The 22,201-nt window shown below is 38.7% G+C and overlaps 1 protein-coding gene across 1 annotated transcript in view; it reads right to left on the bottom strand.

The window, feature by feature from the left end:
- Nucleotides 1-4,868: 4,868 nt before the first annotated feature.
- The window catches only part of nck2a (NCK adaptor protein 2a), a 77,805-nt gene continuing 60,472 nt past the window's right edge, over nucleotides 4,869-22,201 (bottom strand). Inside the window, exons 3-4 of the mRNA XM_055214645.2 lie at nucleotides 7,002-7,792; nucleotides 4,869-6,248 (exon numbers count right to left, since the gene is read on the bottom strand). Coding sequence (XP_055070620.2) covers nucleotides 6,054-6,248; nucleotides 7,002-7,792 — 986 coding nt within the window. The 3' untranslated portion in view covers nucleotides 4,869-6,053. The remainder of the gene's footprint in view (nucleotides 6,249-7,001; nucleotides 7,793-22,201) is intronic.

Genomic DNA, 22,201 nt, shown 5'->3' on the forward strand with positions numbered 1-22,201 from the left:
GGACCTTTTTAAAGGGTACTGCCCCAGTAACAGCTTGGGAATATTTTTTAATATTTTTCTTTTTTGTGGACAGAAATAGTGAGATATCCCTTGTCCAGAGTAAACAGTTAGAGAGTCAAGTATGCTCTTATGACTAATATAACCTTACTCTTACATAACAGTCAATAAAGCTTCAGAGTTAAAATCTTTATTGGCCAGATGCCTGTGTGCTCAGCACCCACAGCCATTGAGCCAGACAGTATTTGGCTGATGATAATGGATTTGACTAAAGCTGAAACAGACCAGTGCAGAAAACATGAGAGACAGAAGACAGACCTTACCTGCATGCTGCACAGAAGAAAAACAGCAGAAAGGTGCAGAGAAGGACAGAGACACAGGTGTGAGACATCACAACACCTCCATGACTGAACAAATGAAGAGAGGAAAAGTTGCTTGCAACACTGGAACACAATGAAACTAAAAATAAAATCTAACCTTCAACATTTGAATGAACCCCTTAATAGGACATGCCTTATACATTAAAAGGATAGTTTAGCCAGAAATGAAAACTTTAGAAAGTGACACGAGGGTGAGTAAATCATGACAAAGTTTTTATTTTTGTGTGAACTATACCTTTGATTATAAAAATAAGTGTGATATGGCAACTTGCAATATATTGTGCAATAATGTACCTAATTTAAGAATCAACCTCTGTATGTTTATGATTTTAAAACTTATTGATGTTGACAAAATGGCATCATTTACTGAGAATAGAAATGCGTATATGTCTAGATAAGCATTAGAGACAATTTTGGAGAAACAGAATCAACCAAACACCGTTTTTTCATCCGAAATCGTGAAGAAAAAGACTTGTAAATAAAGAAAAAGGCAGAAATATCACTTTGGATCATTATGAAACATTTGAGGTGTTAATACGTATATGAAAATAATTTAACCATGTTGGTTTAATAGTATATCATGAGAAGCAAGGCTTTGAACCGGTTCGCGGAACGAAAACGAAAACCTGAATTGTTTGATGTTCTACAAGGAACAGAAACAAAACCAGAAACTTTCAAAAAATATATGTTCCGGAACTGAATGGTTTATTTGAAATAATGGTAATCAGTTAAAAGATTTCTGTGCAATACTTGGTGAAGTTCACTTCCGGTCATCAGCTTCTTCACCGAAGTGCCATTTGGCATTCGTTCTCCATCTATGTATGTGCGTGTGTTTAAGTGCACTCAACAAATGCAGTTTAAAATTTAAAAATTTAAATTACATAATTTTTTTAATGTTTGATGACAAAATAGAGACTTAAGGAAAATGATGTAGACTAATAATTTTTTATGTTTAATGTCCTAATGATCAGTCTACTTATTTGTATGTCCCACAGCTGACATGGAAGGTTATTAACCGGTTCAGGAACTTTATTTTTTGTTCTAACCATATCAGGAACATCAATTTTAGGGTTGAATCAAAAACCGGAAATGTTAAAATACTGTTTCTGTTCGGAACGAACCAATTTGGAAAAAAATCTGGTTCAAAGCCCTGATGAGAAGTACAGAAGCCAATGCTGTATATAGAAATGTGCAAAAAACCTACAAGACCTGAAGTCACCACTCCAATCTTGGATGAACAAAATGTTTAAGAAATGCACTCTCGGAAATTAAAGCAGTACAAGAGCTGTCACTGGGGTGGTACCTATATGTATAAAAGCTAGATGTTTCGCCTGCACTGCTGGCCAATTGAGTGGAACGTCCGCATTTGGCAGCCTCTTTACCACAGGCAGCTCGCTCACATGTAGCATTGAGTTTTAATGGTGCAGGTACTTTTAAATGAACATAGCTTAATTTTCTACATATTTTCAAACGGTTTGGTTTGTTATAAACGTCAAAGATGTACCTATGACACTGCATACTTATACTTAAAAAATATTCAAGAAACATGTTAAAGCATCCAGGATTATAGCCATGTTAATAACGTTTGTAAGAAACCAACCCGTTTCAAAATTGGTAGAAAATTGAGCAAGTTATGGTCATTTAAAAGTACCTGCACCATTAAACTTAAAGCTATGAGTGAGCGAGCTGCCTGTGGTAAGATGGCCGCCAGGTGATGACATTAGAGACTCCGCCGTAACACATCTAGCCTTTATACATATCTATGGGCGGTACCCTTTCATAAAGGTGCACCTTTGTATCTAAAGAGTGCATATTAGTACCTCAGAGGTACATATCTAAACCCTTAAAGGAACAGTATGTAAGAAATGTATATCAATTAATCATAAAATGGCCATGATATGTCACTAGACATTAAGAAATAATTTTCATTTCAAATACTTATATCACTGACAACAGTGGTCTGGCCAGGATATTGTCATTTAAAAAGTGGAGTTGCAGCCCTCAACTGATGTTTATGTCGTCATTTTGTGTATTGGCCACCAGTTGTGTGATTGCAGTACCAGTTTTAGCCACAAGTTTTGTGATTGCAATACCAGTTTTGGCCACAATCCTACATACTGTTCCTTTAAATATCTGCACAAATACTTTTATTTGCCTTTCATTGCATTTTTCTTCAGCGCCAGACTCAACACATCCATGTTATTTCAGGTTTATGTCTGCACTGACAGAGGGAACTGTCAGGTAGAAAAGCAGCAGTGGCGCATTTACCAGACTAAACGCCAGTCATGCTTACATAAATATTTCAAAACTGTGAGAGAAAACCATATGGTGTCAGAACAGACAGAGAGACAGTAATTGACAGTGTATCAAACAACCTGGGTTGCCAAATGTGCTGTATTAGTCTTGAAAGATGTCTACCACTTATGTGCTATGTCAAACTTTGGGCATCAAAGTGAAAATCTGTCTGCTTCACCACTGTATCACTTACATAGACAAACCAAGAATGTTGTTAATGATACAAGAATATCTTTGCTTTTACACAACAAAGGCATTGGTTAGACTACACGCAGGCTACAGGATAATTTATGTACACTGTGAGAAAAAAATGGTCCCTATAGCTCTCACTGGCGCAAAATGTACATATTAGTATCTCAAAGGTACATACTGGTACCAAATGTGTATGTAATGGTACAGGACCTTTTTTTAAAGGGTACTGCCCCAGTGATAGCTGGGGTATATATTTTGACAATTTCTGAAAGTACAGAGAGACATCTAAAGTATTGGTCTCCAACAAGGTGCCCTAGCTCACAAAAAAGTTGGAGACCCCTGCTCTAAAGCCTCAGGCCACACAGTGTGAAGCTGCCAAAGGAAGCAGACCAAAAGCAGCACGTGTTAGACCTCACAGCAGGCTAATGATTTTTAATGAGAATTTATTTTCCATACTCAAAAATCCTGCCTTATTTACTCTGTTCAAAGGCAAGTGTCCAAGGGTCTCATGGGACCATGCCCCGCCCTCTTTAGGCTATGTGTCTCAATATTTTTGAACAACAAAAAGTGAATAATAAATGAGTAGACCCTTAAACTGTTAAGACAAAAGACTTTTCTCATTGGAAATTTTTTTGTTGGCTCTGTATGTTTTGATGAAGCATGCATGACTGTAATGAATGAAGTTTTGCTGGCAGTGTATATTTTTTCAGTAACACTTTACAATAAGGTTGTATTTGTGAACAATTAGCTAATGCATTAGCTAACATAAACTAAAAATGAACAATACTTCTAAAATATTTATCAATCTTAGGTCATGTTAATTTTAGCATTTAATTATACATTATTAAAATCAAAGGTTTAAATTGTTAAAGGTGGGGTGCATGATCTCTGAAAGCCAATGTTGAGAACACCTAAACAAACATGCCACTACCCCAATAGAATCTGGACCTTCTTTTGATAGACCCGCCCCACACATACGCAACCCAGGCAACGATGTTGGTTAGTAGACACGCCCCTTACTGCTGATTGGCTACAAGTTTGTTTTTCAAAAATGATGCACCCCGCCTTTAATGCACCATGAACTAACTTGATTAACTATATTGACATTAACTAACATTAAGAAGAATTAATAAATGCTGAAAAACTTTATTGCTCATCATTGTTTGGTCATGTTAGTTAATGCATCTACTAATGTTTACTAATACAATCTTATTGTAAAAGTGTTACCAGTTTTTCTTAGTCTTTGATAATAATGTCATTTTTTATTGCAAATGACTGTTAATTAATACAATTTTATTCTATAAAACAATATCACTGTTAATATGAAACAGAAAAAATTATGTTTTTGACATCCTCCATTTAAAATATTTGGGAAGTTGGTGATGTACTGTACTATAGTGTTTTGTCTGATAGTGACATCTAGTGGTGAACTGCAAATGACATTCTTATAACAAAATTCTCTTTTGTGATTAAATGGATAGTTCACTTGAAAATGAAATGAAAATTCTGTCATCATTTACTCTAAACCTGTGTGAATTTATTTTTTCTGATAAACACTAAAGAAAAGATTTTGAGAAATGATGGTAAACACACAGCAGATAGTGTCCATTGACTTCCATAGTAGGAAAAACATATTTTGGAAGTATTGTGATAAATGATGAAGAAAATAATTTGATAAGTGACGGTAAGCACACAGTTGACGGTACCCATTAAATTCCATCATTTTTTTATTCCTACTATGGAAGACAATCGACACTATCTGCTGTATGTTGTTAACCATCATTTCTCAAAATATCTTCCTTTGTTTTCATCAGAAAAAACAAATTCATACAGGTTTAAAACAACATGAGGATGAGTAAACGATGACAGAATTTTCATTTTAAAGTGAACTATCCCTTTAAAATAATCAGTATTATTTATTAAATTTTAATTTATCCAGGAAGGTCTCAAAGAGTCCTACCAAAGAGATATATATCAAAAACAGAAAAACACAAGTGCTAACGGTTCTTTTAAGTTATTCTGCAAAACTTTTATTGAACAAAAGTATTTCAATTCTCACCACACTGTCCTCAATACAGTACCATAATGCTGGATCTAAACGATTCATATATGCACCATATCTTATTTTTTCTTAATATATATATGTACATACAGTGGAAAGAGGAATTAAATAACATTGCTCAATAACATTCAGACAATAGTTAAAAAAAATGAAAACCCCTCTACCAGCACTCTTATTGGCAATCAGCCCGAGAGTAATATGACAAAAACAAAGAAATAAAATCATTTTTTTTTTATTATTATTACTCTTGGATTAGTGTTCACAATCAACTACGCGTGTTACTGCGAGCAGATAAGTTGTGTGTTGGTGAGGTGTAATAAGACATTAAGAGTAACTGAACTGGAAGCAGGTGGCACATTTGGTTGAAAGGACACACATTCAGACATTCAGGCCTGGTCTAAAGTAACTACTCTTGTCTTAAAAGCTACTACTCTCTCTCTCTCTCTATTCATCTCTGCCTCTTTTATGCCATAACTGAGGCATTTATCTCCTTTATAAAGCACCCTGATTATGAAGTTACCCTGAAAATGAAAAATACCTGGAATGCCTGTATACTTTCACAACAAACAGAGTGCCTCCATGACTCCTGGATGGAGATGAGTACATGTGGCCAAATCTGACAGTCACCCTATAACTAACTTTTGGATTTAGACCCATGTAGTGATAGACAACTGCAGTGTACAAATACTGCATGGTCCTTAAACAAGCTATATGAATGAAAATGTGCCATCTGTTGGGAAGCAAATATATTCAGTAAAAAGCAGTTTTGGCTCTATTTGTGTACAGAGAAATGTAAAAATGTAAACCAGTGTAAAGTGGGTTGAGGTTATGGATCGACACTGTTTAACCAGCAACAGGAAGAGCAGAAGAACCTCGGGATACAATACAGAAGTTGCGTAGGAAAGATGCTTACAAAAACCTTCCTGTAAAAACCAGGCATGTTTTTCAAGGACATCTTGGTTTATAAGCATGACAAGCTGCTATATGAAGAGTGAAGGCGATGTAGGCATCATCAGTCCTTGAATCTGCTTAAAATCAGAGGTCCCAGTTTCTCAATCAAGGCTTTGGTGAAGTCCGAGGAAGAGACGGAGAGAAGGATGAAAGAGGGGAAGGGAAAAGCACTGCGTTCAGGCCAGAGGATTCACCAGGTAAAGTTTGTCTCCCTGCTCGCTGGTGAAGATGGGCGCTTTCTTGTAGTGTTCGACCAGCTCCTCCATGCTGCAGAAACGCCTCTGACCGATGCAGTAAACGCCGTCCTGATGCTGCACCTTGAAGTGCTTGTTCTTCCCCGCTGCCTTCAGAGAAATTGAGAAATCATTGGGCTGAAAAAAGAGAGATGAAGAGTTACACTGGTGGTTCAGTTGTTTTTCATGTCTAAACACCAGATGGCAGTATTTGATCATAATACAGGCTACAACATCTAACATAGATAAGACATTATGCAACCTCGCTCAGTAATAGTTCACCAAAATGAGAAAATTCTCTTATAAATAATTTTTTAGTTATTTAAAAAAAAACAATTCTCTCATTAAAGGAGTAGTCCACTTTAAAGATGGGGCCCATTGACTTACATTGATTTTTATGTCCTACTATAAAAAGTCAATGGACCCCATCTTTAAAGTGGAATACTCCTTTAATTGTTTTAATTTAACACAAACAATTTATATTAAAAGCTGTTATGTTATTTTTTTATATGGGCCAAAAAGCTCAAAAAGGAATTTATTGTGCAGAGGCAACAAAAGTGCTAACGTGCAAAAAATAAATAAATTCATTTGAGCGTTTTGGCCAAATTTAAAAAAGGTACCCATTAAAAAAAGTACACATTTGCACCTAAAGAGTTCATATAGGTAGCTACATATGTATATTTACCTATATGGTACCTTTAGGACCATTTTTGATGACTGTGGGATGGCATGAGGGTGAGTAAAATATGGAAACATTTCCTTATTTTGGTTAACTATTTTCTTTTTAGATACCCAAAAAATTCCTCATATAAAAATATCCTTGTCAGACCTACATTTGTCAACCCCTGCTATGTACCCTCTACTGTAACCTCTCATATTGGTTAAACTTACCGATGACTCGCTATCTCGTATCAGAAAGTCTCCCTCAACTCCTCTCTCATTAAGCGCGCACTCCGCTTGGTGCCGTGTCACGTTTCCGTAGTACCAATCCTTTCCTGCAAATTTGCCCGTACGTGAAGGCCCCGTGTGGCTGATGTGAGGGGAGGCGTGACTCGTCCCCAGGCCCCTCCCTGCAGGCCCATCAGCGAGCACCACCACATAGTTTTTAGGCACTAGGCCGACCATGCCACGATTGTTTTTACACCTCCACCACTCCGGGTCATTCTCTGGCTTCTCCAATACCTCCATAGTCTCACCCTTCTCAAAGTTCAGTTCCTCCTCTGTAACTGAGCTGAAGGGGTACAGAGTCTGGACCACATGCAGAACGGCGCTCCCCGAGCCCCCCGGCCGTCCGTTAAGCATTGCCGCCCCCTGCCCCACCTTTAAGGACCGGAAGCCCCCCAAAGCGTCCCCGAAGACCCCATCGTGGTCTGCGTATCCCACCTCCTCCTGAACGTAGTTGGACGGGAACCAACCGACGCGGCCGGCGTTGCTACCCCTCCACCAGCCGTCGCTGCACTTCTCCATGACCACCACCCTTTCCCCTTTGACAAGGTTGAGTTCATCTTCCCTCTCCGGTGTGTATGAGAACTTTACCAGCGCGGGAATGTTCAGGTCATAGATCCGCTCGGCTCCGCCTCCTCCACCGCCTCCCGCGCTTCCATTGGACGGGTACTCTGCCTCCGTACTGGGCGTGGGAGAGGGATCACGGGCACTAGTTTTCCTTTTCGTTTTTCCCAGGCCTGGAGGGAAAGAAAGGCAGAATAGTAAGAAAGGGAAAAATCTTGCTTGTAAAAACAGAAGGAAGGAGTGGAGGAATCGGATCATTAATCCAATGAATCATTAAACCAATTAGATAAACCTTTCCAAGCAAATGCTTTTTATATGCTTAAAGTTAAATTGAAAGTTAGGCTGAACTCGACAGTTCCATAAATAAAAAAACATTTTTATTTAAAAACTTAAAAAAAATTTACTAGAGATCCCACATCTGACTGAAGTCTCACTTAAAGTGAAGGAAACCAACGCTTTGTAATAGGAATAGTGGAACTAAATGACATTTGTTTGAGTTTGATTCCTGGACATCTGGACAATGTTTTCTGCACTGCTACTGGATCTACATCATTACAACGATTTGTGAGTTTGAAATATAAATTTAACACCTGATATTGGTCTTAACATGATACGAACTGAATGAAACAGCATTCAGCAAGCTATTGCTTTCAGTCATGTCCTAGTTACTGTAAAATGAACAGAAAGCTGATACTGTATTATGCCCTGAAAGATGTTCATATCAAGGCCAATTATTTTTCAAGTACTAAAAGAATTAAGTGACTCACTAAGAAACCACAACCAGAATCATAAAATGATTCCCATTTTGACTCTAATGAACCACAGACTTTCAAGTACCCCTAAGTTACCTGATATAAAAGACATAAGAGCCAAGTAAGAACAAGTAAGTCCTAATTCAATTTTAAGGAGAAAGAGGACATTTGTGATCTTGTAATTTAAAACAGACATAAACAAGTAAACTGTTCAAAAGTTTAGAAACTGTTAGAAAAAAAATTATCAAAATAGGTACCCCAGCTGTCACTTGGAGAGTTTTACAGTAAAAAAGTCAGAATATGTAGCATTAGGTACATACACCGATCAGCCAGAAGATTATGACCACCTGCCTAATATTGTTAAGGTCTCCCTTTTGCCACCAAGACAGCCCTGACCTGTCTGGGCTTGGGTTTGATCTTTCTATCAGAACCAGCATTCACTCTTTCAGCAATTTCAGCTACAGTAGCTCATCTGTTGGATCGGACCACACGGGCCAGCCTTCGCTCCCCACGTGAATCAATGAACCTGTTGCCGATTCACCGGTTTTCCTTCCTTGGACAACTTTGGATAGGTTGTCAAAGTCGCTCAGATCCTTACGCTTGCCCATTTTCCGGCTTCTAATGCTGCGTTTACACCAAACGTGAACAGAGCGTTTGGCGCGAATGATTTCAAGTCAATGTAAGTTAATGTAAAGACGCGTTTACACACGTCTGGAGGTCTTGCGCGCGAATGAGGCTTTTAGCGCGGCGCGAATGAGGCTTTTAGCGCGGCGCGAATGAGGCTTTTAGCGCGGCGCGAATGAGGCTTTTAGCGCGGCGCGAATGAGGCTTTTAGCGCGGCGCGAATGAGGCTTTTAGCGCGGCGCTAACGAGGCTTTTAGCGCGGCGCTAACGAGGCTTTTAGCGCGGCGCGAATCAGACGTTTAGTCGCGCGAATCAGACGTTTAGTCGCGCGAATCAGACGTTTAGTCGCGCGAATGATGCATATTGATGCGCAAATGACCCAAATTTGCGTCTGACGCCCGAGTTGAAAATTTTTTACTTTGGCGTCGATTCGCACCGCCTTAACCAATCAGGAGCCTGCTTGCTGCCGGAGCCACTTCTTGCCCCTTCCACAAGAAGCGTATTTCGCCTCGGAATGCATTCAAAATGTTCAAGCGGCAAACTAGATGCGGTAGACGCGAAATAGACGCTTTATTCATGTTTGGTGTGAACGCAGCATTAAACGTCAACTTTGAGGACAAGTGTAAAACAAAGTGAGAAAATATGTATCTTTGAGGTACTATGATTTTTTTAGATGCAGATCTGAACTTTCGCTGTCCCGTTTTTTGATTGCTACGATTAATCAGTGACTGCTACAACAGGCTTGTTCGACTTCATGTGGCGCCACAAGAACCGGGAGGTATATGACATCAAAATCCCACGAGAGCGATTCTAGAAATCATACAGGAGGAGACTGCTATCGAAATGCTCTCGCAGTGTTTTGATGTCATCTGCGTGACGTTTTTTGCGGCGCCGCATGAAATCGAACAAGCAGCCGAGACTTGAGAATGATCACCGACATGGCACATCTGTCTTTCAATCACAGACTCCCTCAAGCACAATCAGTATACGTTAAAGGGGGTTATTTAATACGACTACATGTTTTCTTTTTTAAATAGTGGAATGCACAGTGTGACACGTCAAATACTCAAGGACGAACAGTATGAAACGTGAAACAGATAACCCAGGACTTCGTTAAGCTAGGTTATAAACCGGGGTTAACTAATTCAAGTGTGAAAAGCCCTTTACAGTGCATTTAATCAATACATTTTATCGGTATGTGTGTTCCCTGGGATCAAACCCATAATGCAATGCTCTACCAACCTAGTCACAGAAACACAGTAAATGAGTGTTCTTTTCTCCTCTATTGATCATGTGGCTACCAACAGCAAACACACAGGCAATCATTTCAAGCGTGCGTCACCGAGCACAGACAACAAGGAAAGTGCAGTGAGGTGTGTAAATTAATCCGAGGCCTGGATACTCCTTGCTGACTCTGAACCTCTGCTGTCAGTGAGCAACTCGAGCGCAATGAGCCTCCCAGGCAACGGGGGCAGTGTGCTGGATCTGTCTCCTGCTGATAAGAGACACAGAGGTGGAAGGGGAGGACGAAAAGAGTGCCATGAAAGAACTCATTCTGATGTGAGCTGACAGGAGAAAGAGAAGTCAATTTGGCAAGCAATGACCCGCAGAGTAAGTGAGACACGGAGATGCAAAAGAACATTTGACGTCTGTCACAATTTTCTCTGAACCCCATAGAATGCGCCGGAAAGCTTTCACAGGCGCATGCATGCATGCACACACGCATACAAATGACTTGCACGCAAGCGCTGACAGCTATGTGAAAAAAAGCCTCAAGTCCTGGGTCCCTGACCACTGAAGTGCACAGGTACTCTCTCTATTGATGTCTGTCAGCCTCTTGGCACCCTACACATTAACCTGGAAAATCAATACTGACGGCTTTCTGATGTAAGCATTAACCTGCAGCCATTCCAGACATCATTCCAGAGCGCACAAGGTGAGAATGTGAATAAGGAAGCGGTGAACTGACAACATTGCACATCAATGATAAATCATTGACTTATCATTTGCTTTAAAATGGTTCACACCAATTTGCTGTAAATCCAGTACCAATGTTTAGTGCTCTGATTATCAAACAGCAATTTGTGTCACATTGATATTCTTTTCGCAACCTTGAGTGACACAGAGAGAATATCTGCCTCACTGGTCATTTGCGTTCTCACGAACTTGATGGCATCTCTGGGCGATATTGTACTTTTATACTAGGGCTGTGAACAAACTATGAAAAAGTATGAAATAGGGCTATGCAAAAAATTGCCTGCAATTCTCATGCGCGTGTCATCAGTAAAGTCGCGTTCCATGATTAGAAGTAAAGGGCTCGTTATAGTCGTGCGTAGATCCTACGGCATAGCCGCGACGGCGTAGGTTCCGCGTCGGTTTTCATTTATACTTTTGTGTCGTCCTCCGCGTCGACTTGCAAACACACGCGCAAACCGCTGGTCGCGTGTAACCACAGTAGCAGCGCGACCATCAGAGAAGAAGAAGCTTGGCAAGTTAACCCACAAACGAGGAAGAAACAGCAACTTGTTGTGTATGTTTTGAGAAGACCAGCAATGATGGAAGTAAATAAACAGTGACTTTTGTTGCAGTTTGAGTTAAATCACTCCTCAGCTTGGCTCATCTTTGTTTTCACCGTTGCAAACGGAAATGCCTATGATGCATTTTTTTTACCTGATGGGAGGGGTTCTGGTGGACCAATCGCAGGGCTTGCGGTCTGCGTAGAACTGACGCGCTGTTAAAATTTTTGCGAGGTGCACGTCAGGCTACGCAGAGCTTCGCACAGGCTACAGATCTTATGCACGACTATAAATCACCCTTAAGTCACCATTAGCTGCTTTCAGATGGAGCGGCATTTACTACACAGGGCCGTAGTTCACAGAAAAGCTAGACAAAAATCGCATAGATTATCGGAGTCGATTTCCTCAATCATGAACGCGATTTGGCCTAGCTTCTTTGAGAACTACGGCTCTGTGTAGTAAATGCTGCGGAAGATGCTGTGTAGTAGAAACTGCGGGTCTCACTTCAGTCCTACAGGTACCTTGATCTACCCGTGTCATCATTTATCCAATTCTTTTTTGGTGTATAGAGGGCTCTGCTGAAAAATCATCATACCGTTTAGCGGATTCTCCTAGTATTTCTAAATGGGCTGAGGCCGGGATTTAAAGTTGAAGTATTTTATAAACGTACAATACGTGTCGAGAGCATTCGGTCAATATCATCATCTAATTTTTGACTGAGGTGGCGTTCAGCAGGTTTTGCATCTGAGCTCATCACTCACGCTGGAGTAGGGGAGAGCGGGAAGTTGTCACACGGGTAAGTTGTCACACTGTGCATAACTGCAACACTAGAGGCTCTATGTCAAAAATCAAATAGCCACTTTATATGACTTCTTCTTCTATAGTCAACTTCCTGTTCACATGTGGTCAAGATCACTGTAATCTGAGGTTAGCACAATTTTCTTATTTTTCTGCTTAAAAAGTAAAAAAAAATCACTTTACATTTTATGCAATACAACTTTGTTAGGTGTGAATGTTTAAAATGATTATTTTGCACAAAATAGAGGAGACCGTAAAGTGTCTTTTGATACTTTAGCTAAAGTGATATGATGAGCTAAACTTGAGATTTAGACAACATTAGCACACAAGTAAGTATGGGGCAAGTTGTCTCAATGACTTTGGGGCAAGTCGTCACATCTGACAACTTGCCCCTGTACAAACAAACACATCGAACATGCTCAGAAAACATGATATAGAAAAGAATAAGCCTCAATCTAGCAAAAAGCTGTTTCAAAAGAAAGGGAAGCAGAAATCTGGACCTATGAAAAACAAGGCAGCTAAAAGAAGAAAAATCATGCAAGAGTCATCATCAGATGATGAAGAGTGGTTCTGCCTCGTCTGTGTAGAGCCATTTTCAAAGAGTCGTCCAAAGGAGACCTGGGTAAAATGTGTAAAATGCAACAATTGGGCCCATGATGCTTGCACCTCAGGCCAGGCAATTTATGTGTGTCAGAATTGTGATTCTGGAGATGAGTCCTATTAGTCATACAGGGCATCTGTTTTGTTCAGAGGTTAAACATGTTAAGTTAAGCAAGTTATCTGCAGCGTTCCATTCAGTTATCTGGTTTTATGTGAAAGCCATAGAACATTTGAACCAAAGTTCAAAGTAAAGTGGTCTTGCCACTTAATTGAAATGTGCATTATTTGGATTGAAATAATTGTTTTTCCAGATTCTCCAGGCACGGATGTTTATATTTCCAGTTTGGTTTGAGTTTAAAAATTCAAATCAATATTCACAATTAAGTAGTTGTGTTCTTATTTTTAGATAATCTAGTGTGACAACTTACCCGCCCTAGTGTGACAACTTACCCTCCGATGGGGCAAATTGTCACAAGTGCACAGTCACTATTCAACAGTCTACAACTCTGTAATGAGATAAGATATAAAGATGTTATGAATACAACATATGTGCCCAAGACTTCCTTCTTTCATTTGGTATGAGATTTATACCATTTTGATGTATGGTGCCCAGTAAATGTTAGACAGTGTGAAAAGTGTGACAACATACCCCGCTCTCCCCTACATAAGAGAATTAATAAATATTATGCACAATTTTTTTTTATTATATTCACCAATTTTCTGTATGTCTCTCATTTACTCTTATTACATTGTGTTTTTCCTGCAAAGAGATTTTGGAGTGGGCCACCTTAATCAAATTTTATGCAGGAAAACATGAAGAATCTTTGCACTCAGTGGATTACTATTTGTAAGTGCAGTTGCGGCCTTACGCCACTGTAGTGGCGATGTTTTGTTGTTCTTACAAGAAGAATTGCTATTTATGGAGTCTCCTACTGAGCTTTATTTCGTGGATGTTGTGCAGGTGAATCACTACAAAGACAATGTTTACTGCATAAAAAAATGTTTAGTGGTTCAACATCGCTAATCGCAATCACGTTCCTGCGTTTAACACAACACGACCAGTAATGAACGATTCAAACTATTTAGTCACCAAGCAAATCCATCAGAGCTCAGTGAATCAATTGGATAGGGATCGGTGAATGAACCGCATAACGGAGGATGTGAAAGAGCTTTCTCTGCATTTATTAAGACTTATTAGTATGATTTAGCGCAAGTAATGCAAATTAAATATCATTTATTACATACAACACTATTATTAGATCAAGCAAAGGATTAAGATCTTAACAAAACATTTTTGTTAGGGATGCACGATATATCGGCCGACATATCGTTATCGGCCGATAACTGCTAATTTTTAATATTATCGGTTAACGGTCTGATAGTAAAATTAGGCCGATAAATGATGATTTTTTTTGGTTTGTTGAACCACTTCACTTGCTCATTGCTGGCCATGTGAAGTATTGATTGGTGGTTTCTGTGACATAGCACGAAGATGACACGTGTTGGGGGCTTAAGAAGAGTATGCTAGTCTAGCGCAAAGACAAGATGTCCGCGGCCTGGGAGTTTTTCATTGTGAAAATAATATGTATATTTATCGGCCTATATATATCGGTTATCGGCCCCCAAATATAAAGAGTTATCGGCCAAAATTTCCATATCGGTGCATCCCTAATTTTTGTTTGTTATATTAAGCAATAAAGGCAGAAAATTTTGTTTTCTTGGTCAAGAGTGGAGGAAGGGATTACAGAGGTGACAGATGATGTTTATGACCGTGTACATCAGCTATCATTTATTTGATTTTAAACAACTTTGCTGTTAAACAAGCTATAAATAAACATTGCTGCTATGCTATATATTTTGTATATTTTAAATTAATTGAATGTTTTATGAAATAAAATTAACATTTGTCAATTCCTTTAATCATTTAATAATTAAACACTAAAAATATGTCATGTGTAAAATGTGTATTTTGAGCCGCGGTACACTTGTTAAGTATGTGTGCATCAGGATAGCACCTCCACCTCATTTTGTGCCAGAAAAAACCCTGCATTACTTTCTGCATTTGCCTTCCAAGTAAACATCTTTTCATCACTAATTCTTGTATTCAAAAACAGCTAGACAGAGCACGATTGAATAAACCAGAATATCAATGTGCAGATTTAGGACATTATGTAAAAAAGTCATGCTGAAAAACAATGCAAATGTACATAATCCAACAACTGAAAGACATGTAGGCGTACAGTTCATTATTGGTCAAGTACTCAAACAAAATGACTAAAATGTCCATCCATAGAAAGAGTAGGAGTGACCTGGACTGTAAACCAGAATAATTAACAGTCATCCCTCCAGCACAGTGGAAACTAAAACTTTCCCCATGTACTGGATCCGTGAGTGTGTGTTGGCTGAGAGTGGCGTGTACTTCTGAAGCTCGGGCTGTCAGGCAATGAAGACTGCAACATAAACAGAAGAAAGGCCTTCTGGGAAATCTAGAAATAGAAGCACGTCCCACCAGCAGCAACAAATACGTGAGAGGAACCACTGAGAAGGCTAACAAAAAATAAATAAATCGATAGAGAAATACGAAAACCATATGTGTGAGATGACACAACATGAAGCCTCTGTTCTGAAGGCCCAGAGAGGGATAAAGCTGTTGACATGAGCCAAAGAAGATTTGAAGAGCTGCTCTGGGCCACATCAAAATGATAAAAACATGACACGCCGAACATCTACACGTTTTCAATGACAAACGGTCCCTGACCGCCATTTTAACATATTCATTCCAACACTAGCAGGCACATATATTGTCACACGCATGAGCTCTCCTTTAATATTTACACTGAGGCAGGGCTCAACCAATTGAGCTGGCACAAGAACAGCTTCCCGACAGCGTTCAGCCCTCTATCCGTATTAACCTCTGAACCCACTGTTTCCTTGCGTCTTCTGTCTAATATCAAGTTGACTTTTTAGCAGGCAACACCATGCAAGTATTACAGTTATAATAATGTTGCTGCCTCTACCGTTATGCTGTCCATTAAACCCCATACCACAACATTACCCAAATATCCCTTCATTCGATTAACTCCCCATCTCTGTGATAGTCTTGTAACTTAACCCACAGTAAACCTGTGGACGCTATTCAACATTCATTCATGCCTCCATTAGAGAAATACAGTGTTGTATTGTAGGTAGACAGAGGAGACCGTTCTACTCTTCACATCCATTTCTGTGCTGAACATTTAGAAGGTAAATGAAGGTAAGTTTTGCTTTATGAGTCAACTATATTACATTTAACAAGACAATACATTTAATTTCTTTGTAACATAATGCAAAAAGTATGGTTTGTAAGAGTACAAAGTATAAATAATGTTGTTAAAATTAAGATTTTTGTAATTTAGAAATACAGGTCACAGTAAAAATTTAGAGTACAATTTTCAATTCCCTGTGTGACTTCACATGATCATATTTTATTAAAATAATATTAACATTTGTAACCAGTTTATGGTCTTCGGTTAATGTTTATAACATTTTATTGTCATGTGTTAACCTCCCTGTGTTTTGTATTTGTGTGTAGGCATTAACTCTATACTGAAATCTTGTGCGACAATTAAAATGTCGCTTGATTTCTCTTGGATGTGAAATGATGTCTGATGTCAGCATAAAGTTGAGTTTGGCAAAATCTTTTACAACGCAAGCTTTGCTCTCTTTTACTGCCTTTGCTTTTTTGTTTGGGTTTCCAATAATGTTCGTTTGGAAACTTATATAAAGTCTGAGATACGTTGTATTTGTCTGTCCATCATTCACATGTGACGTGTCTCAGCAAATTAAATCCTCAGTTTTACATGATTTAATGTCTGCATGTTCTTGCTCAAGAATTCCAGTGGTTGTATTTTTTCTATTGTAAAGAATTGGATAAATAAATATTAAAGATTTAAATACATTTAATCATTGCTTGGCCAAAAGTAAGCGTTTTCTCAATCAAAAATTAAAGCAAAACTAACAACCGTGAGTCCGCTGGCGCCCTGTGCAAATATTATATATACATACATACATACATACATATATATATATATATATATATATATATATATATATATATATATGTTTTTGTTCAATAAAACCACATTTACTTGGTTTTGATACTTTATTTGAACCAATTATTATTGCATTATTACCAAAAAATTTCAAATGACTTTATCAATTACCAAAATAATTGTTGAGGTCCAGACAGGTCCAAGTTTAGGATTAGTTAACACATTAGTTTATTTTATTATTAAGGATTTCTTCAAGTGTAAAAATCTCGTCTCATTCTCATGAACCTCATGATCTTATGTCTCGTCTCGTGCAGTAAGTGTGGCGTCACAGCCCTAGTTATACTACAAAGTATAAAGAGTAAAGGGCGATTTATAGTCGTGCGTAGGTTCTATGCCGTAGCTACGGCTATCCGTAGCCTGTGCGTAGCTCTGCGTAGCCTGACGCGCTGTTAAAAATTTTGCGAGGTGCAAAAGTTGAGGAGTGATTTAACACAAACTGCATCAAAAGTCGCTGTTTATTTACTTCCATCATTGCTGGTCTTCTCAAATTATACACAACAAATTGCTGTTTCTTCTTCGTTTGTGGGTTAACTTGCCCGGTTTCTTCTTCTCTGACAGTCGCGCTGCTACTGTGGTTACACGCGTGGATACTGCCTACCAGCGGTGGCGCGTGTGTTTGCACGTCGACACGGATGATGACGCAAAAGTATAAATGAAAACCGACGCGGAACCTACGCGATCGCTGCTACGCCGTAGCACTATAACGAGCCCTTAATACAGTAAAGCTACAAACTAACAAAACACTAACCAAAGAAAAAATATTTTGTACACTGTAAGAGCTCCTTCTCATTTTATACTCAGCATAACGTCACAAATGCTGTTGATGGAGCTTAACTTGAATCCGGAACATTCCTTTAGGTGAGGAGGATGGGATCAGGAATTTGCTCTCTATGGATTAGATGGGATGAGTTATTAAGATGTGCCAATTCACGGTAAAACTGCCATGAGATGCATGTAAAATGATGCTAAGTGTGTCTTTAGTTTGAGTTTTAAAAATTAGAGGCAGGAGAGAGTGAGAGAGAGACTGTGTGAGAGTGCTATGTGTGTGTGTGTGTGTGTGTGTGTGTGTGCTGACAGTTAGTAAGATCCTCTGATCTTCAAAGAGTGACAGGTTTTGAACTCAACAGGATGGAGGGAGGGATTGAACGCAGGTATCCGTGACAACCACCAATCATAAGTCCCTTATGGTCTCGCTGAGAGAATTAATTCCCAATGCAGAACAAACTCAAAAGGTCAACACTGCATATTGATGACCTTCCTTTTGGAAAACAAGACAATTGTGTTATCTTTGTTCGACAGATTATAGGAGAACATTAATGTAACCAGGACTCCAAACTGTTTCCCATTTACATTATGTCAAAGGCAAAAAGAGTCCACAATATAATTACCCATGTAAAAGGTCAGTTCACAGCAAGAACGATAAAAAATAAATATTAAGTTTAAAGGACTAAAATTCCGTTGCTAAAAACATTATTTTGTGTATTTGGTGTAATGCAATGTGTTTACGTGGTTTATGGTTAAAAAAATCATTAATTTCCACATACAGCACATTATTGTAGCTCATCTATGCCCCGCCTTTCTGTAATGCATGGATTTGTACAAAAAGGTCATCATTCTGAGAAAGCACTGTGTGATCTGATAGGCCAGCTATCCAGTGCGTTGTGATTGGCCGAACACCTCAAGTGCGTAGACGGAAATGTGACGCTCCTTACCATACTTGGAAGATCAGCTCCCAAAGAAATATTCTGATTGTAGAAACGACAAAAAAGAAGGGCTTGGAAAATCTCGGAAAAAAGTTGGATTTGCTCCACTTTTTAGACCTTTTTTAAAGCCTTTGTGCACATCCAGTCTGTACTCTCCCATGTTCAGGAAACAAGTAAATGCACAGCACACAATCAAACATTTGAGCTCTACTGTTTTGGAACAGTGTTGTAAATACAACTTAACCACTGATTTCTTGTTTCCTCTGGAAGGCTGAACAAAGTAGTTTGCCTTTCGCAAAGAAAATCACAGCACCTCCATGACATGGTGCAGGAACAATACTACAGTGTGAATGAAAGTTGCACCCTCTATCTTTGCGTATACCTTAGGGCGGCGTTATGCAAAATGCATGAATGAGGCTTCACTTTGAAAAAGAAGATCTCTTTGGGTTTGAAACTGTAATATTTGCAACTTTACAAATCTTCTATATGCACAGACATCTTTAAACAATCTAAAGACAAAGGAAAACACATCACACGCCACAGATATGATGATAAAGATACAGAGAAACAATATAGTCGGGATCACTTTCAAAGCATTTTTTTTACAGCTGCCATCCAAACACTAAGGGCACGTTCACACAATAACAATTATATAATGATAAATACAAAATTAAAAAAGAAATTTCTTATTGTTCTAAAATTGTATAATGATAAAGATAGCAAGAAACTAAATAGTTGGAATCATGTTTAAAGCCAGGGTTTTTCTTTATATTTGTATCTTTTTTATGTCTTTATATTTAGAGTACTACTGAGTGCACTTTTCCATCCAGCCATAAAACTAACTGGCTTAGCGATATTTCCAGCAATCACGTTGTTACACAAATTTGATGCTGGGAGAATGAAAGGGACATGTTTTTAAATTGACCAAATAAAATCTGTTGATGTATCTTTCCCGCTCTATGACGGGCGTGGTGGAAATATAATAACTTGACATGTTTAATCTGAACGATTTCTTAAAGGAATAGTCTACTCATTTTCAATATTAAAATATGTTATTACCTTAACTAAGAATTGTTGATACATCCCTCTATCATCTGTGTGCGTGCACGTAAGCGCTGGAGCGCGCTGCGACGCTTTGATAGCATTTAGCTTAGCCCCATTCATTCAATGGTACCATTTAGAGATAAAGTTAGAAGTGACCAAACACATCAACATTTTTCCTATTTAAGACGAGTAGTTATACGAGCAAGTTTGGTGGTACAAAATAAAACGTAGCGCTTTTCTAAGCGGATTTAAAAGAGGAACTATATTGTATGGCGTAATAGCACTTTTGGGAGTACTTCGACTCGCCTGAAAAGTCCGCTCCCCTTCTCACTCTCATAATGGGAGAGGGAGGGTGTTACTGCGCCGAGTCGAAGTACTCCCAAAAGTGCTATTACGCCATAAAATATAGTTCCTCTTTTAAATCCGCTTAGAAAAGCGATAAGTTTTATTTTGTACCACCAAACTTGCTCGTATAACTACTCGTCTTAAATAGGAAAAACGTTGATGTGTTTGGTCACTTCTAACTTTATCTCTAAATGGTACCATTGAATGAATGGGGCTAAGCTAAATGCTATCGAAGCGTCGCAGCGCGCTCCAGCGCTTACGTGCACGCACACAGATGATAGAGGGATGTATCAACAATTCTTAGTTAAGGTAATAACATATTTTAATATTGAAAATGAGTAGACTATTCCTTTAAGTTATTTACGCCTGCCGGCTATGTACGAACGTTGCTTTGTTCCACTATTTTCTATGGAAGTCTATGGGAAGTCTAGTTTGTTTTCCCCCAAAAGTGGGCGTGAACCTGTTCAGAGACATTCTATGACGTTGCGCCGGTTGTGCGTATTCAAACAATGACAGCAAATCAGATCTATTCACAAGGGCTCATGCATTTAAAAAGCACTACTGCTGTGCCGACACTGGAAGCTCAGCTTGAAGCAAAAAATAACTGGAAAAAGCTGAATGTGTTTAGTGGTGAACGGACAGACAGATTAAATCTGAATGAAGAGTCTTATTTCAACACCTGTCTAACCTGCTTCAGCAATTCTCCCGTGAACCTGCCAAGAATTTACGCACAATCACTCACATACAATCAGTGCTTGAAGTGAGGGGAAAGTTCTGGTACTCTCTTGTGCACCTTAGATATTGCTGGTACAATGTGTATTATATGTCTGTGTGTGTGTCACAATTAATGGTAATCCCATTCACTAAAGCTTTGACTCGGAGAGACACAGTACCGGCAACATGTGATAAGTGGAGGAACGCCAGAAAAGTGAGAGTGTGCTAAAGATTAAAATAGAGAAGTGTCTGTACCGCGTACCGATGAGTACCAGCAGACTTTAAGCACTGCATACAATACAACACAATAAAAATAATACAGGTAAAATGTAACACTGTTTCCTGTACAGCTGAATGATGGCCTGCTCCAATTTCGTTGGCAGTCGCTGGGACCTGCATGAGGAAAATTTATTGCGTTTCACAACAGGAGCTATTAAACCTCTATGTGTCTCTAGCCCTGCGGTAGATAAGCCATCAGCTATTCATTGCCTCCTGTTGTTAAGAACTCATTAACAAAAATAACAAAATGTTATTCAGAGCTCATTAACTCATGGTAATTACATATGGGATGAACTAAACCATATACAGGGCTAAGTGTTGTATTATGCAAGCCTGCTACTGATTTTAAAATGTGATAAATTAAGTTAAACATGTGTGAACTGTATCTTATAAATAAGCATTGACTGAAATCCTTGGTCTGTTAATGTGGTATAGCATTGCATTAGCAACTTAAAGATCAAGGGTTTGAACCCACATAGTGATATGTATAGCATTAATGCACTGTACTGTAAGTCGCTTTGGATTAAAGTGTCCACCAAATGAATAAATGCAAGAGGATACAGAGCTTTTTCAACACAATGAATTCATTGCCTTCTTCAGTGAAAACTTTATAGCCCAAAGCTCAGGTAATTTATGAGCAAGGCAAGAATTGAGATGTACTATGAACCTAGAATCTATTAATCCTCACACACATGTAGTGTTCTTACCGAAAATGGACACTGAGACGGCCCCACGGGAAAACCGATGAATAAATTACTCTTACCAGTCAAGGTAATCTGATGTTCTAGTGATGCCATCTAATGTTATTCAGTACTGGCGAAAGTGTAAGCAAACAAAAAGCAAGAAAACATTTCTGAATCATCCTAAATTGAAACAAAAGAACCATCCATATAACAGATGATGCATCGTAGGATATTAGCGAACAATAGAGGGCGCTTGTCTTCTGACACCAGCAATAGGGCCACACATGACCAAACTATAGGTATCCCAAAATGCACATGGATAATTTGTTAGCCCTCAAACTAGCATCTAAGCATTAAAGCATAATGATTAACCAAACATAATGATACCAAAAAAAAAAAAAACAGGTTCAGGTGTTTCCTAATATATCTCTTG

Source organism: Misgurnus anguillicaudatus, chromosome 17, assembly GCF_027580225.2.
Source record: "Misgurnus anguillicaudatus chromosome 17, ASM2758022v2, whole genome shotgun sequence".
Taxonomy (NCBI): Eukaryota; Metazoa; Chordata; class Actinopteri; order Cypriniformes; family Cobitidae; genus Misgurnus; species Misgurnus anguillicaudatus.